At 33.4% G+C, this 16,960-nt stretch overlaps 1 protein-coding gene across 3 annotated transcripts in view; it reads right to left on the bottom strand.

The window, feature by feature from the left end:
* The window catches only part of LOC141549101 (lipoxygenase homology domain-containing protein 1-like), a 598,160-nt gene that overhangs the window by 199,509 nt on the left and 381,691 nt on the right, over positions 1-16,960 (bottom strand). For all 3 annotated transcript variants that reach the window (XM_074278423.1, XM_074278432.1, XM_074278441.1), the window contains exons 28-29: positions 5,504-5,658; positions 3,148-3,226 (exon numbers count right to left, since the gene is read on the bottom strand). In XM_074278423.1, the coding sequence (XP_074134524.1) occupies positions 3,148-3,226; positions 5,504-5,658 (234 nt within the window). The remainder of the gene's footprint in view (positions 1-3,147; positions 3,227-5,503; positions 5,659-16,960) is intronic.

Genomic DNA, 16,960 nt, shown 5'->3' with positions numbered 1-16,960 from the left:
TTTGAAAAGTGAACAATATTCTTTGGATCTCCAAGGATTACTAGTATAAGTATGGTTTCATCAGATGGTTGGAATGTTTGAGGTTGAAAGGAATGGAGAGAATTAAACCACAACTTAATTTCAGGTAAAAGAAATGCAAATAACTTATGATAAAACATCATTTATTCTTTTCCTATTTTTTATTTGGTTGGTGAGTTTTGTTTCAAATAAAAGCTGTTAAAGTCAAGAATGTTCAGATGTTAACAATTCATCATAATCTGTTTAAATCTGTTAATTTGTTCATAATCTATTCAAAGTCTATTACTACTTTATAATGAACCCACTAGAGCTAGGTAAATGGAGCACTGATTCTAAGAGCTATACCTAATTTTATTAAGGAACACACTGTGTTCATATACTGTTTCTTGTAATCATCAGCTTTCATCTATAGTTATTTGTGGAATAAAAAAAAAACTAATGATATTTCATAAGTGTCTCATTTGCAAAATAAGGAAGTACCATAGTAACTATTCAGTTCAACATATGTGTAAATGATAGGTAACAGTTGTCTACATTTTTTAAAAGAAAGAAGAAATAAAAATAACTAATGCCTTTGACAATACTGAACAGTAAAGATAAATCTGTCTCATCTCCCTTCTTTTCTGCACCTCTATTCAATCTTAGAGTATGTTCTTATACCATAATGCCATCATGTTGCCCAACTCAACTTCCTACATTCCACAAATGAATCTACTCTCTTCCAAAATGGAGAATGCTTTAAAATTATCTTCTTTTCCCCATCTAACTATAACCTCTTTGTTAAGAAGAAAGTCATCTTGGGACAGTGGAGGTGGGGGAGGATCACTAGATTTGTCATATGGAAGGCTGGTTTTGAGTCCTATTTTTAAAATTCAGTAGATGGATGAACTTGCTACGTGGCAAAGTGGATACTGCACTGAACCTGGAGTCAGGAAGACCTGAGTTCAAATGGAGATTCCAACATTAGCTGTGTGACTCTGGGCAAGTCACTTAATTCTGTTTGCCTTAGTTTCCTCATGTAAAATGAACTAGAGAAGGAAATGGCAGCCACTCCAATATCTTTGCCAAGGAGACCCTAAATGGGGTCATGAAGAGTCACACATAACTGAATGGGATGACTGAAAGGGATCTTGGGAAATTGCTAAAGCTTAATGTATTTATTTTAGTCATCTGATCAAATCGGAGGCTCTGCCAAGATTGCAGAGCTGGTAAGACTCGAAGATGGGGTTTCTACTCCGGGATTCTGACTCCATACCTAGAACTGCCTTTTTTCTATCCCTAGCCATATTTAAAGATATTTAGATATGGTCTATTCAAAATTCTATGGTCTATTCCCTTACTATTATGCTATTCTCTCCCAGAACAATAGAAAATTAAGTTAAAAAACAAGACAACACAATTTACTCTTCCAATCCCTTTAAATTCATCATTCTATTAATAGGAATTTTAGACCTATTATGTGCTAGGCACTTGGGAAATAGTGATAAAAACGGAGAGAATGCATACACAATATGTAGACCCAAGATATATACAAAGCAGATACCTAATTTCCCCTTATCTTTGCTTTCAGGTATATATAGTCACACATGCAAAGACTTCTACCTTCTCTTTATATTCCAGAAGTTGGTCACTTCGGCTTTTTCTAAGTATGGTTCAGTTGCTGCTCTTTCTATATTTAGGCCTTTTTAAATGCCTTGTTAGCATCCCCTTTGGAGAGCTAATGTCAGAATGATCAAAAAAGAACATGGGTAAAACAGGGATTAAAAACTACTCTGTGAACATTCTCCTTCTATGGCCCACATAGCTTCACAGTATTTCATTGCTGCCAATTTTTTTGTCTAACTCTATCCAAATCAATGTGCCATTGGTTTGCACAAGTGACTGAGTGAGAAAGCAATAAGGGATCAATGACAAACTAGCCACATTACTGAGAACAATTTAAAATATACAATCTTATTAATACTGAGTCTGAATTGTCACTTTTCACAAAGGATGGTATAATTATTTTTGCTTTCCTTGGTTCAAACTCACATTTTTGTCTGCCTCTCCAATAGTTACCCCTTTAATCCTTTTATAAGCTAATTTTCTCCTTACTCTGCTTTTTTCCTCTCTTTCCTCTATTTTCATTTTAATTGTTATGAAAAAACCTACTTCCTTTTAAATGCCATTTTAATGTTACTTCATTTCATTTCAATAGTTTACTATTCCTTTTACCCAAAGCCATCTTATAAAGCCCATGTGATATAATAAAGAAGTCATTGAATTTAGAATTAAAAGATTTGGATCCAAGTGCAGCTCTGCAACTACCTGCTTGCATGACTCAGTAAAATTAGGCAACATCTCTGAACTTCAGTTCCCTCATTGATAAAATGAAGAAATAATATTTGCAATAGCTCTGGTGAGGATGAGATGAGCTAATAAACTTAAAGTGCCTTGTAAACTGCAATGTACAATATAAATGCAAGCTATAATTAATAAAAGTAATAGTATTAATGGTGGTAGTAAAGTGTACTATGCCTAGAAACAATCTGTTGACATTTAAAAATATACTTAGCAATAGTATATAGCAATATTATCAGGTCATAATAACTCCTGTTTATGCCATATTTTGTGGTCACAAAGTATTTATGTACATTGTGATGTTAGGTAGGTTAACTCAATCTCTCTTGGCCGATATAGCTCCTTTTCTGTAAATATAGGGATTGGATTAGATAGTCTCTCAGATAACTTCAACCCCTAAATCAGTTATTGTATAATGCCATTCATTTGTTTCTCACAGAACCATTCAAAATTTAAAGTAGAAGTATCATTGTCCTTGGTAATGGGAAATTGAGGTAAAGGGAGGTTAGGGGACTTGCCCAGTCATTCAAGTTCCAGTTTTCTGATTCCCAGTGATGACTCTCATGTAACAAGCCTATTTCAAAATGTTTAATGTTAAATTCAAATAGAATTCGACATTATCTTTACTTGTTAAATGCACATAAATGATTAACATAAAAGGGATTATTTCCCTTTCACTACTCAGGTGTGCCCATCTATTTTTGCCTTCCATTATCACCATAACCTAACTTTTCCACTTTATTGAATAGTTTGCAAAACAAACTTTCTCATCAGAAATCTGTCTCTTACCTGGACCAGTTCCATCATGACTAATCAGAACTTTCTTCAGTTCCCCAAGAGACACAGCCCTAATGACAAAGATGTCCATCTACACAATGAAAGAGATGGTGAAGGTATATTATGTTATGTACATTACTTTGCAAACATTAAAGCGCTATGTTTGTGTCCTCATTATTTTTTCTGAACAAATATTAATCTAAGTAGCAAGTTGTCTAGAGAGGATTAAAAACAAGATAATGGAAGTAGTTTTGACTGTTTTGTAATAGTAAATATGCTTTCCTGTCTTTGGGGTTCTGATATCAGCTCTTTTACTTATGTCTTTGGAGATCACTTTTCTAAACTCTGTTTTCTCTAGGTTTTCTTGACACACTACTCTTTCTCCCTGTGCTTTTATATATCGGGCAGTTCTCTCTTTGTCACCTTTGTTGGATCTTCTTCAAGGTCATACACTCTCTAATGCTGGGTACCAATTCCAGCTCTGTGCTGGCTCAGCTTCTCCTTTCCCTTTCTTCTAACTCATGAGACATTCTTATCATTTCTCTTTGGGATCATTATTTCTCTACAGATAATTCTCAGATCTCTATATCCAGCCCTATTCTCTGTCTTGATATCCAGTCCCACATCATTAAGGTGGCTTTTTGGTCACCTTTAAATTTTATGTCCAATAAATATTTCAAATTAAGTATGTTTAAAATATAACTCATCCTCATTCTAGCAAAACTCTCTCCTTTTCCAAATGTTATTACTATTCAGGGCATCAATAGCCCCCATCTCTCAGCTTTGCTTTCATCCTCAAGTAGTCACACTCATTCATACCATATGTCCAATCTGTTGCCAAGTCTCATTTCTAACATCACTTCTTTCCACTGATAAAGCTACACCTTACTTCAGGCCTGCCCATCTCTCAGCTGGACTACTGTAATAGTCCTTAGCTGGTTTCCCTATGTTACCATTTCTCATTTCCTCTCTTTAGCTAACAAAGTGATTTTACTAAAATGGTGCTCTCGCCATATAATTTCTCTCTTTAGTAAACATTGTATTTGTGAATTTTAAGTGTGTAAACATATATATATGTGTGTGTGTGTGTGTGATATGTCTCTATATACAAGACAAAGATGATTTTAATTAGACCCCCTTTTTCTCCCATCAGTATTAATCAGTTCAGTATAATTATTCCATAGAGATAACGATTGTTATCAATTATTTGTGATATAGTTACATAGCAATATGCATTTAGCATATGCATGATTTAATGTACATACAGATACAATATGAGTAAAGAAATTACATACATTAATAGATACATTTTACATATCTTAGATATATTAATAGTTAGATATGGTTGGATAGATTACTTCTTATAATAGACCTCTAACTTTAAACTAAAGTTATAAGTTCACTATTCACTAATGTTTTATGAAATTCACTTTCCTAACTACAAGAATACTGACTAGAGGACTTTTGCCCTTTTAAGTAATGAGTTCATGACAAAGTGTGGGTAAGATGTCTTGACATGATATAGAAAGTTTTCCAACTTCTTTTTGTACTTCTAGACCATCTTCCCTTGCTCAAGACATGAGCAGGTGATCATCTTAAGATTACTCAGTCACCATAAATGACCCTTGCCTTGCCCATCTTGTTAACATCCATGCTGATGTATCATTTCTGGCCCTCCTGGAAAGGTTAAAAGCAAGGTCTATTAACCAATGAAACTGCATTTTTACTTTGCCTCTCTAAGTGTCTGCATATCTAGCCCTATAAAAGTAAAGCCTTGGGGACCAGGAAACATTTCAGATTATGAGGAAGATGTAAGGTCCACTTAGAGGGGACAATGGATTCTTTAATAAAGTGCTATTAGCTTGGAGCTCTGTCTCAGTGGTTTTTTTCTTGCAAATTTAATACATACAAATAGAAGGTAGTTAGGGAACAAGGGTACTGGCAGCTAGAGGCATCAAGAAAGTCTGTAGATAATGATGCTTGAATTAAGGAAGTAATTAATTTTACATGGCAGAGGTGTAAAGGCTATGCATTCCAGCCATGTGAGATAAGCACTTAAGAATTTAGTCAGTAAATATTTTTTGATGAGGGAACCACAAAATCATGGATCTCATTGCCAGAGGTGGAATTAGGTCTGGAATTCATTTTTTTTCAATTCCTAATCTAAAGGCAAATAATATGAAAAAAAAATTACAATAAAAGGCAAAAGTGAAACTTCTTCAATGAACTGCCTGGATAAAAAATGTTATGTGAATTGAATATTAGGAAGGCAAAGTAGATTATATCTATCTGGTAATACATGTGAAAATTAGCATATAGGAGAGGGCAGAACTATCAAGATTGTGGTAGGAAAGCATTAATTCTTTACCTGTCCTTGTCGGAACTTGACCTGATTGTTTTTGGACTGATGAAGCCTTCGTTTCCCAGAATCTCCCCTGCTTCCAATAAGGTTGATTAACACATTAGAATCTGTTTCAGCTCCGAGCTTTGATCCAGTGTAGACATGAATCTCATAAGCTACCACTAAAATATCAGAAAATGTACACTATTATTTTATTCATTTCTGCTTGTTCCTCCTTTTAAATCTATTTAAAGTACATTTGAAAAGGGAATCAGAAAATGATTTTACTTTCCTGTATGTTAGGTGCTACAAGGTCTTTGAACCCAAATCTTATTACTTTTTTTTTTTACTTTGAACCCAATTCATAGTCTCCCCACTGTTCCTGGAACTCCTGCTTCAAAATAATTATTGCTAGCAATTATGTTCTCTAAACCACTATACTTTTCCAGTTATTAGAGGAAGTTATATTAAAAAATTCTCTCTTAATTAGATGAAAGTGGCAATTTTTCCCCCTGAAGTTTGGCTGTTCTAATCACAGCTGGTCACTCATGCTGCTACTTCACAGAGATTACCATTCTAATAATGGGGATTTTTAATAGCCCTCAAGGGGGGAGGAAAGGAATACAGAGATCCTAAAGAGATGCAAATTTAAATACAATCTTTAAAAAATAGTCTAGAGGGGAACTAGTAGATTATAACACAGAAAATTTGACCTTAGGTTTAGGATAATTTCCAAGATGTTAATAAAAAGGCATTAATTAGGAATGAGGTTATTTTTAGTAATACTGCTAAAATGAATAATATCTTGGACATAATATATTTTACTACAAAGGTTTCTGAACTTAGATAACTCATCATTGTGCAAATGCATTCACAGAAGTTCCCATTAACATTTTCAAAGTACTAAGATATAAAAATGCAAGAAGTAGAAAAACAATGTAAGTGAGGAACATTGTCTGTGTTTCCATCAGCACAACCTTTAAAAAGACAAATGTGCTTCGGTTGGCAAATGTTATAAAACAGAACCAAACAGGTTTTATCTTATAGTATTATTTTCAAATTTTGAAAATTTGTGATTTTTAGTAGTTTGGGTTATCCCCCCACTAGAAATCATGATCCCAGATAGTTTCTTAAAATGTCTTTGAGAGTTGCTATTATCACCCTATAGCTAACCTTACAATTAATGTCTCCTAATAGAACTTATTTGATTCTCAGAAAACACACATGCCAGTATACTGGATTTTTATGTGAAGGTCTCCTAGTTTAGTCGTTCTTGCCAGGACTTCTACTTCACTGGCATAGAATTTGAGAGCCAACCATTCTCTCCACATTGTGATGAGGAACGAGAGATGTGTAGAAATGAATTATGTCATATCCTAAACTACTACTGAGTAAAATGCAGTTGAAATTGGTTCTAAACCATCAAGAGGCTTTTGCAACTAAATAGCAAGAGAAGGGCAAAGGAAAACAAATTCACAAACTTTTAAGTTGCTGAGATAAAAAAAAAATTTAAATTACTGTAGTTTTCAGATCTGGTAAATAGCAAATCTCAAAATGAAAGAGCCAAATTAGTGCTAGGTTGTATTTTTAATTAAAAGTAAGGAATCTTCTGTATTAAAGAGCACTGAAAATTATTAGATATGAGAAAAGAATGCATTCATCAAACATGATGATGAAATTATTTGTGTACAGGTTTACTTATGTTTCAATCATAAAAAACACTCCATTATATAAATGGCACCACTTTCTTATTACTTTTTTTTATTCCTCTTCTACCTTTCCTAATCCCCTTTCTCCAAAAGCCTTTTTTCTCCTTTTTCTTCCTCCTCCTCATCATTCCTCTTCTAGAATTTTTAGCCCCTTTCTATTGCATTTACATTCCATCTAATTCTTCAGGATCTTTTAAGATCACTGGCCATGGCCTAGCATTCTCATTTGCCTGCTCTTTTAGGATTTTGTAATATAATTTATCCAAAGCTAGTGAACTGAATTAATTGAGGATAGCAACTAAGTGCTATTTTAACATTGCCTTGATTTTCTTGTTTCAACTCCTTTTTAACCATTTTTCTTTAATCCTTCTAATATAAAAATCATTCTCTTTGATGGAGAAAACAGAATCAAAATTTGAATAGTTTATGGTTTCTTTCTCTTGCCCACTCTTGCCAACCTGAATACTTCAAACAACGGACATCCCTACTTTGCTTTTCTTGGTAAGAAGTTAATTGACTGATCAACTAATTAATAAGATGTTTTGTTATTTTTATTGGTTTTTCTGATCCATCAAATAAAAATCCATTCAATTCATTCTGATCTATGACTCTGCTACTCTATATCTATTTTCAATTAACAGACCTTGCTTCTCATCTATATTGCAGTTGTTTTGACAGCATTGTTTACAGTTTATATCAAGTCAATGTCCATTTCAGTGTCCCTCAGCAAACATTAATAGTCTTGTTTTCATCTTCTGGCCAGTGTTGGATGGTCTTTCTGAAAGGCACATGTTGATGCCATTCAACACAGTCCTTTAAGGATGGTTTTGATGTGTTGATCTTTATTAATTTCCTCCCTCTTCAGACATGTTTCACAATTCAATACTACCACAACTACTTAAAAGATATTTTGATTTCTTGTGGCTAATATGATGTTTTGAATGAAGTTTACAATAACATCCTGTTCAAAATATTATAATAATTTCTAGAAGAAAATATTAATAGAGATTTCCTTTTCTCTCTCCCTCTTTTCCTCCCTTTCTCTCTCCCTTCCTCCTCTACATTAAAGCAATGTTATTTATGCATATATTAAAATATACCCTAAAGTGAAATCATATTAATTTTTCTCACATACTATCGATAACTCTGCAATTATAAGAAATCTCATCCAAATCAAAATGTTAGTCATTTAAGGTTTACTTAGCCATTTAAAACTTTTACATATTTTAACACATTAGCGGTTTTTATTATATATTCCCTAAGAGACTATAGGATCGTGATTTAGAACTGGAAGAAATTTTAGAGATAATTCATTCCAATGCCTCTTATATTTTACACATGAAACTGAGGCACAGAAAGTTTAAGTAATTTTTTCAATGTCTCACAGATAATAAGTGGGAAAGTTGGTATTGAAAAACCATACCTTTTAGCTCCAAATTATTTTTTTCTAATGTACCCTGTTACTTCCTTTCAATGTTAATTTAATGTAAATTCAAATACATTTTTGGCTACTTTACAATTTTCTTTGTCCCATTTATTTCCTTTTTTGTTCATATCAATGACTTACTATTAACTATTAATTGCTATTAACTTTTTTAAAATTACTATTAACTTTTAGAAGAGGAATTTCATGGATTTTGTGGCTGACTTTATTTCAGAACTAGCTGACTAATCAGCATCAGAATCATGTGAAAACTTTAATTTTTTTGTGACTGCAAGTTATAAAACTCACTAGTTTCTATGAAGATATATAATGTGTTGCAATTTGGAACAACAAAGGAAGTCATGACCATGATGAAATCATCATGGCTTAGTGTAATACTCTGATATGATTAGAATGAAACTTCCAGCAAGTCAGCAAAACTGAATTTCTCTATCATGTTTTGTCTCCATACACGTTTTAAAATAAGAATCAATAAAGCATCATCCATATTTTCTAACTGATCATATGGTCTATAATTTATACCAGTAATGATATAGTTATAATATATTTCTATTTCCAAAAGATGGGTAAAAATCTCTTATAATGCTTCTGTAAACAAAAGAAATAAATGGGGGAATAGGTGATATCTCACAAATATGAATTGAGAGTCAATTAAGTGTTTAATTTCTAGCTCAATTGTCAACCTAGAAAGTCACTTAGTGTTGTGTTAATGGATTCTTTCCTTTGGTGTATTCTGATCAATATTTATCAGTGACATAGACACATTCATGGAGAGATTATCAATTTTTTTTGCATAACACATAACTGAAACTGTTGACAGCTATAGTAGATAAAATTAGAATATGAGTAGAACATGGTTGATAACACTATGACACAGGATTGTAGTTATTTGTCAAGTAATAAACAGAACCATGTATACTCAAGGAAGGTCATATCCGCAATACTGCATAGGGCTATCAAATATTCTTATAGAAATATAGCAATCATTTAGTATTGCATCTGAAATGAGTTTTCATTAGCTGACAATTTAAAACCAAGGACAAGCATTATTGCCATGGGACAAATCAGAAAATATCCCAGTAAGATCAGAAGTGAAGCAAGAGTTCCCTTTATCAAGATTGTATTAGATATACTAACTATAGAAATAATACAACAAAAAGAAATTGAAGGAATTAAAAATAGGCGATGAGAAAACAAAATGATCACTTTGCAAATATTATCACGGTATATTTAGAAAACTTTAGAGCATCAAGTAAAATAAGAGGAAATAATCAACAAAGCAAATGCAGCAAAGTTGCAGCATTAAAAAAAGCCCATATAAAGCATTAGCATTTCTATATACTATCCAGAAAGTCCAGTAGGAAAAAATAGAAAAGAAAATTTCATTTAAAATAACTAGAAGCAATATAGAATACTTGAGTGTCTCCTTGCCAAGACAAATCCATGTTTATCATGTAAATACAATTACAAAACCCTTTACACACTAAGACAGATCTAAACAATTGGAGAAATATCCATTGCTCATAATTAGGCTGAGCAAGTATACTAAAAATAACAATTCTACCTAGTTTATTCAGTTCCATACCAATCAAACTATCAAAGAATTATTTTATAGAGCTAAAAATGATAACAAAATATATCTAGAAGAATAAAAATCAAAAATATTAAGGGAATCAATGAAAAAATATGAATAAAAGTAGCTTAGCAGTAACAAATCTTAAATTCTATTACAAAGCAGTAATCATCAAAACAATCTGGTGGCTAAGAAACAGAGTAATGGATCAGTGGAAAAGATTAGGTACACAATACACAATAGTAAATTTGGGTTTGAAAAACCCAAGGAACCAAAATTTGGGGATAAGAATGCACTATTTGACAAAATTTGCTGGGAAAACTGGGTAAGAGTTTGAAAGAAACACAACATAATTTTTATATTATATATATAATATATTTATTTAGACATAAAAGATGATGCCATAAGTAAATTGCAGGAGCATGGGAAAATTAATCAGTCAGATCTAAGGAAAAGGGAGGAATTTATGATGAAAAAATAGATAAAGGATCACAGAGATAGAACAGATACTTTTGATTATATAAAATTAAAAATTTTTGTTCAAACAAATCTAATGGAGCCAAAATTAGAAGGGAATAAGGAAAATAGGAAAATTTTTATAGTAAGTTTCTCTGCTACAATAAAAATAAGAGCAATTTTCTATTTGATAACTAGTCAAAGAAAGTAAACAGTCAGTTTTTAGAAGAAATCAAAAAAACTAACAAGTCACATGAAAAATGTTATAAATCACTATTGATTAAAATGCAAATTAAATAGCTCTGAAATACTGCTTCATACCTCTCAGATTAGTTGGTATAACAGAAAAAGAAAATGACAAATCTTGGTGGTTATATGGCAAAAGTAGGACAATAATATGAGCACCTGAAGAGTCGTGAAATGGTCCCAGCATTCTGGAGAAAAATTTGAATTATACCCAAATCACTATCAAATTGTACATAGCCTTTGACCTAGCAATAATACCACTATGTGTGTTTCCAAGAGATCAAATGAAAGAATAAAGGAGCTATTTTTATAAAATATTTATAGCACCTCTTATTATGGTCATAAAGAATTGAAAATAGAGAAGATATCCATCCATTGGGGAATGGCTGAACAAGTTGTAGTATATGATTGTGATGAAATTCTATTGTGTTGTAAGTAATGATGAGCAGGAGGGCTTCAGGAAAATCTGGAAAGATTATATGAATTGATAGAAAATGAAAGTGAATGAAACCTGTAGAACATTATATATAATAACAGCAATATTGTAAGGATGATCAACTGTGAAAGACTTAGCTACTTTAATGAAGACAATAATCTAAGACTATTCCAATGAACCCATGATGAAAAAATGTCATATCTCCAGGGTGAGAACTGATAAACTCTGAATACAGATTGGGGCATACTTTTTTCACTTTCTTTTTTTTAATTTTCTATGCTTTTTTTTCCCTCTGCATCACAGCTACTATAGAAATATGTTCTGCAACATTTCACATGTATAATTAATATCATATGATATGCTTTCTCAAAGGGTCAGGGAGGGAGATAATTTAAAACTAAAAACTCTTAAAATATTAAAAATGTTTAAGTATAATTGGAAATATTTAATAAAAGGGACAAAAATGCATTTAAAAATTCAAGTAACAACTAGCATTTATATAGCTCTTTAAATTTTGCAAACACCTTTATAAAATATTATTTAATTTTATTCCCATAATTCTCACAAATCTAAGGAAATAGATATTATTATCATCTTTTTACAAATGAGAAAAGAGATAGTGGTGAAAATGGTTTTCCAATGGTCACACAGTTACCAAATGTCTTTGGCTAGATTTGAATTAACTTGCATTCTTAATCTACTTACTACAAAATTGCCTCTACCAACACAGATCATCATGGAACATTAAGAGGTTAAAGACTTTCCCAAAATGACATAGCCAGGAAGTTTCAGAGAGGGGTATTGAAACTGGGTCTACTTTGCTTCAAGACTAGTCCTCTACCCATTCTGTCCCACTGCTTCTCTTACATACATGCATACATATACATATACATACATACCTATATATATACATACATACCTATATATATATATATATATATATATATATATATATATATATATATACTTAAGCATATACAGAATAAATACAAGTTGGGAAGGAAGGTCACTAGTAGTGAGGGGAATAATATAAAACTCAATATGAGTTTTGAAGAATTTAAAGATTCTATTAAAAAGTTTAAGAGGAAGTTTCACCATCAGCAGCAGCATCATTAATACAACATACAGAGTTTGTTGTGGGAAAAGCACTTTGTAAATCTCAAAGTGTTATATAAATGTCATATTCGCTAATTAGTGCATTTATAATCTGTTTTCTGTCAGTTCTCTAAGAGTTAAGTCTTTCAAACACTTACTGCTGTGTAATCAAATTGATATAAACTGCCCAAAGAATTTAGAACTCAGAAACAGATGGTAAATGAGATACAGCATTAAACATGTGGAGAAATTTCAGTTGCAGCCTTCATTTAAGGTTTGTGGGCCAAGACACTGATTTAGGTTAGCACAGGGGTGCTCAGGGATTGGAATTCAATGTATCTCTTTGATAAAATTAATGACCTGCATGGGTTTGCAAATATAATCAAATAAACCACTAGTCTCTACCCAGTCCCTTTACTTGGTCTGATAATATTCTTTTCCCACAAGCCTTTCTGTCAGGTCTCCAAGATAAATGGTAAAAAGCTATGACACATGCTAAAAGGAAAAACTTCAGAGATCACATTTTTATTTTCAGATCAGGCACTGGCTATGAGCTCAGAGAAATGCTATTTTACCTGAAACTGGTTACAGGTTATAAAGCAATTGTTTCAAAATGGCAGTTATCCTTTCGTTACTAGGAAACTGGTAAAAGTAAACATTTAGAGCAGATGCACTTCTATTATAATAATGGTTTCCTTAGCCCAATGTGTGACAGAGTGCCTTGGACTGGCATAACACCCAGGGCAATAAGTCTCACTTCCCCATCATAATTTCTATTCTCCTGGAAAGATGTCCCTTTTGGAAATGCCACAGTGGATCAAATAGGCATCCTTAGCAGTCCAATGGTCAGTTATCTAAACATTTCTTAGGACAACAAATGGAGGGAGATCAGAAGCCTATTAGTCCTGTCCTGCCAACATGGCAGATGGTGAATAATCAGAAGAAAGTGGGAAACTGTGTTAACAAGCCTAATTTGGCAGTTTTATTCTATTGAAGGAAATTTTTCTCTGAACCCACCAGCAATCTATTTATGCCACTAAATAATGGTGATTGACACGTTCATTGTTTCTCAAATAACTTTATCCATTCAGAAGATGACAATGATCTGAGCCAGAAAAGGCACAAGAATCAAAGTAATTGACTACTATAATTGAGCTAATACAAAGTTTAAGTCTTAAATGCAAAACCATTATTTTTTCTTCTCCTAAATCAGCTTATTGGAATCTCTAATGTGTTTTAATATTATTTTTTTCCAAGCCAGTAAATCATTAATATGAGAGAGGCTGTTAAATGGCTCAGTGGATAGAACACTGTGTTTGAAGTCAGAAAGGCATGAGTTCAAATCTGATCTTAGACCCTTATTAATTGTTTGATTGTAGGCAAATCACTTCACCTCTGTTCCTTTAATTCATACAAAAAGGAAAGTGGCAAATCACTCCAATATCTTTGCCAAGAAAACCCTAAATCACAAGACTAAACACGACTCAACAACAACAATAATCCTTAATATATGCAATTATTAGAAGAAGAATCATTCTTCATGATTCTGTGTCCTTTTTTTTTTTTTTTTTTGATGGGAGGTTCAAAATTGTCTAATCAAAAAAAAGTTCTACTGTTCTTTTGGTGACCATATTCCTTATGTCTGAATGTTTGGTCCTAAGATAAAAACAGTTCCTGGAGATGATCAGAAGGTGGGGCACAACGGACAGTACTGAGAAAGTCTTCTATGGTCCATGGTCCTCATCCTGCATAACGTTTGGGAGGAGAAGGAATTTGTAGCAGGGCAATGTTGGACTGGAGCTTATAGGAAGTTAAATCCTGAAAAAAAATGACACTATAATAATTAACCCTGGTGTTGGCAGACCAAAACTGACTTGATAATTGTGGTCAAATACATTAAATTCAACCTATTCAAGTACCTAGTCAATGTCAAGAGATAGAAAAAGTAGAGAAAAACATGAGATGGTATTTTCTCTTGGAAAAAAAATGACAAATTTGTCGAAAATATTAAAAAGTATGGACATTAGAGAAATAAAGGAACAAATAATTGATAAATGAAACATAATTAGTGACCAGAACATCCAATACGTGAAATAAGTGCTATAACAGAAGCAAGAGAGCTCAATATTTGCTAATATTATCAAGGGTAGGTTTCCTGGAGTATGTGAAATTTTAATTTGAAACTACTTTTGAAAGATAGCTAGAACTACAATCAACAAAGCAAAGAATTATGTCTAGAAGCATTAAGATTATAAGGTGAGAACTCAGGTTGTCTGGACAGTGACAAGGTGAGAACTCAGGTTGACTTGACAGTTCTCTGGCTCAGATCTTTGGTTAGGGCCTTTAAAGGGAGTTTACACATTAGGAATTCTAAGAGGAGCAAGCTCATTGGTGGAAGTATTTCCCACACCCCGTTGAGTTCTTACAGGCCCACTCTCTGGGAGGATAAAAGAAGGGCAGCAATGGGCCTGAGAGAATCAACTCTGGGATAGAGTTGTGACGCCAGGCAGGCTGAAAGGAGACCAGTCTGATTTGGGAAAGGACAAGAGCTGGAAGAGATTCAGAGCTCCCAAGAAACCTGAGCACAGAAGAAAAGATTTTAAAGATCTCTTCCCAGAGAACGATTATAATTGAGCAGACGACCAGACCCTCACAAATCAAGAACTTTACATATTGGCGTCCACAACGTGGGGCAAGGACTTTTGCTTATCCTAACAAGGACTTATTCTGAGCCCTTCAGAGGAGCTAGCCCAGACCTTCTCATTTAAGGACTTAATCTGAGCCCTTCGGAGGAGCTAAACTGGACCATCGCATAGAAATGCTTCAATCTGAGGTGATTTCATGAGGTAATTGTGAAAGGGGAGGAACAAAATATATGAAGAAGACAGTATATCTTATATGATTATGTATTCTAAAAATTTTCAATAGTAAATGATTCCTAACCTTCAAATTTATTTAAAGGAGGAGGGGAAAATTATTCCAGGGCAGAAGGACAAAGAGACAGGAAGGTAAACACTGAGAGAAGGCCTATAAAGATAGGATCCTAGAACTGGCCATCCAGAACTGGCATAGTAGAAAAAGTCATAAGACTAGAGGGATCAGGGACCTGTCAACCCCTCCTTCCCTGTAGTGCACTAAACCAAAGTTCTAGACCTTGAACTAATTATGGCTCCACTTGCTCCCTTATAGTTTCCTCTTTTCCTCCCAATATACATTGCTTTGTTTTTGACCTAAAAAGTTCACCTAATTTGTAAACAAAAACCTAATAGCGCTTTAATATAATTCAACAAATTAATCACTTTGAGAAGTAGTGTAACTGATAGAAAGCTGACTGTGAAGTCAGGTAGAGCAGGGTTCAAGGCCTATCTTGAATATATACTGCTCATGTGACCCAGGACTGTGTCAGGACTATAAATTACAAATAATTTGCTAATCTTCATTATTAAAGAAAGTTCCTCCCTAGGAGTTTCTTGTCCCAATGAAATCACAGACTTAGTACGAAAAGAAGTATATAAGTTATACAGAATGTGCAGATTAACATAAAGCCGGACTTCATTTGCTAAATTACATATCTCACAAAAATACTACCTACTATTCTAACAAGCCATCTCATGACCCTAGAAGAACCCTTCCTCCTTTTCTCTTTCCACACTTCTCCCATCACAGAATTCATCCCTTCAGATTCTTTGACTCTTCAAGTACATTGGATGAAATGGGAATCATCAATTCCTTCCAAAGAATAAGAGGGTCACCAAGCCTTACTGTGTGCCTTGTCACAACATCTTAAAGTCATCCATATATTATCATCTACCCCACCTCCTCTTCTTGAAGTACCAGAAATTATCATCTGACCTATTTATATAACCCAAGGATGCCATCTACCTTTTACAGCCTTAGGACTTCCAAGTCTTTCCTTCTTCCTTGTAGCTGAAGGTGGATGTGTGAATGTGTGTGTGTGTGTGTGTGTGTGTGTGTGTGTGTGTGTGTGTGTGAGAGAGAGAGAGAGAGAGAGAGAGAGAGAGAGAGAGAGAAAGAGAGAGAGAGAGAGAGAGAGAAAGAGAGAGAGAGAGAAAGAGAGAGAGAGAGAGAGAGAGAGAGAGAGAGAAAGAGAGAGAGAGAGAGAGAAAGAGAGAGATAGAGAGAAAGAGAGAGAGAGAGAGAGAGAGAGAGAGAGAGAGAGAGAGAGAGAGAGAGAGAGAGAGAGTGTTTATGTGTATACGTGTACTATTTTTCATAATTAAGACTATGGTTACTTTGAAAGCAAGAAATATTTCTTTTTTTTCCTTTTTTGTGCATTAAGCATAGTGCTTGCTTAGCACTTAGTAAGTACTTAAAATGTTTTTTATTCATTCATTAGGAAAAATAATAAACAGTACTGGTTCACTGACCTATGTTGAGAGCATTGAGATATTGTAAGTTTGTGGAGAACAGGGACTATCTTGTGCCCCCTTTTGAATTCCCAGCACTTAACAAGGTGCCAGGTACATAGTTGGAACTATTTTTTAATTAATTTTATAATTATAAC

The sequence above is a fragment of the Sminthopsis crassicaudata genome, chromosome 1, assembly GCF_048593235.1.
Source record: "Sminthopsis crassicaudata isolate SCR6 chromosome 1, ASM4859323v1, whole genome shotgun sequence".
Taxonomy (NCBI): domain Eukaryota; kingdom Metazoa; phylum Chordata; class Mammalia; order Dasyuromorphia; family Dasyuridae; genus Sminthopsis; species Sminthopsis crassicaudata.
Note: the sequence above shows the minus strand (reverse complement) of the source record. Positions and strands in the feature narration are given on the sequence as shown.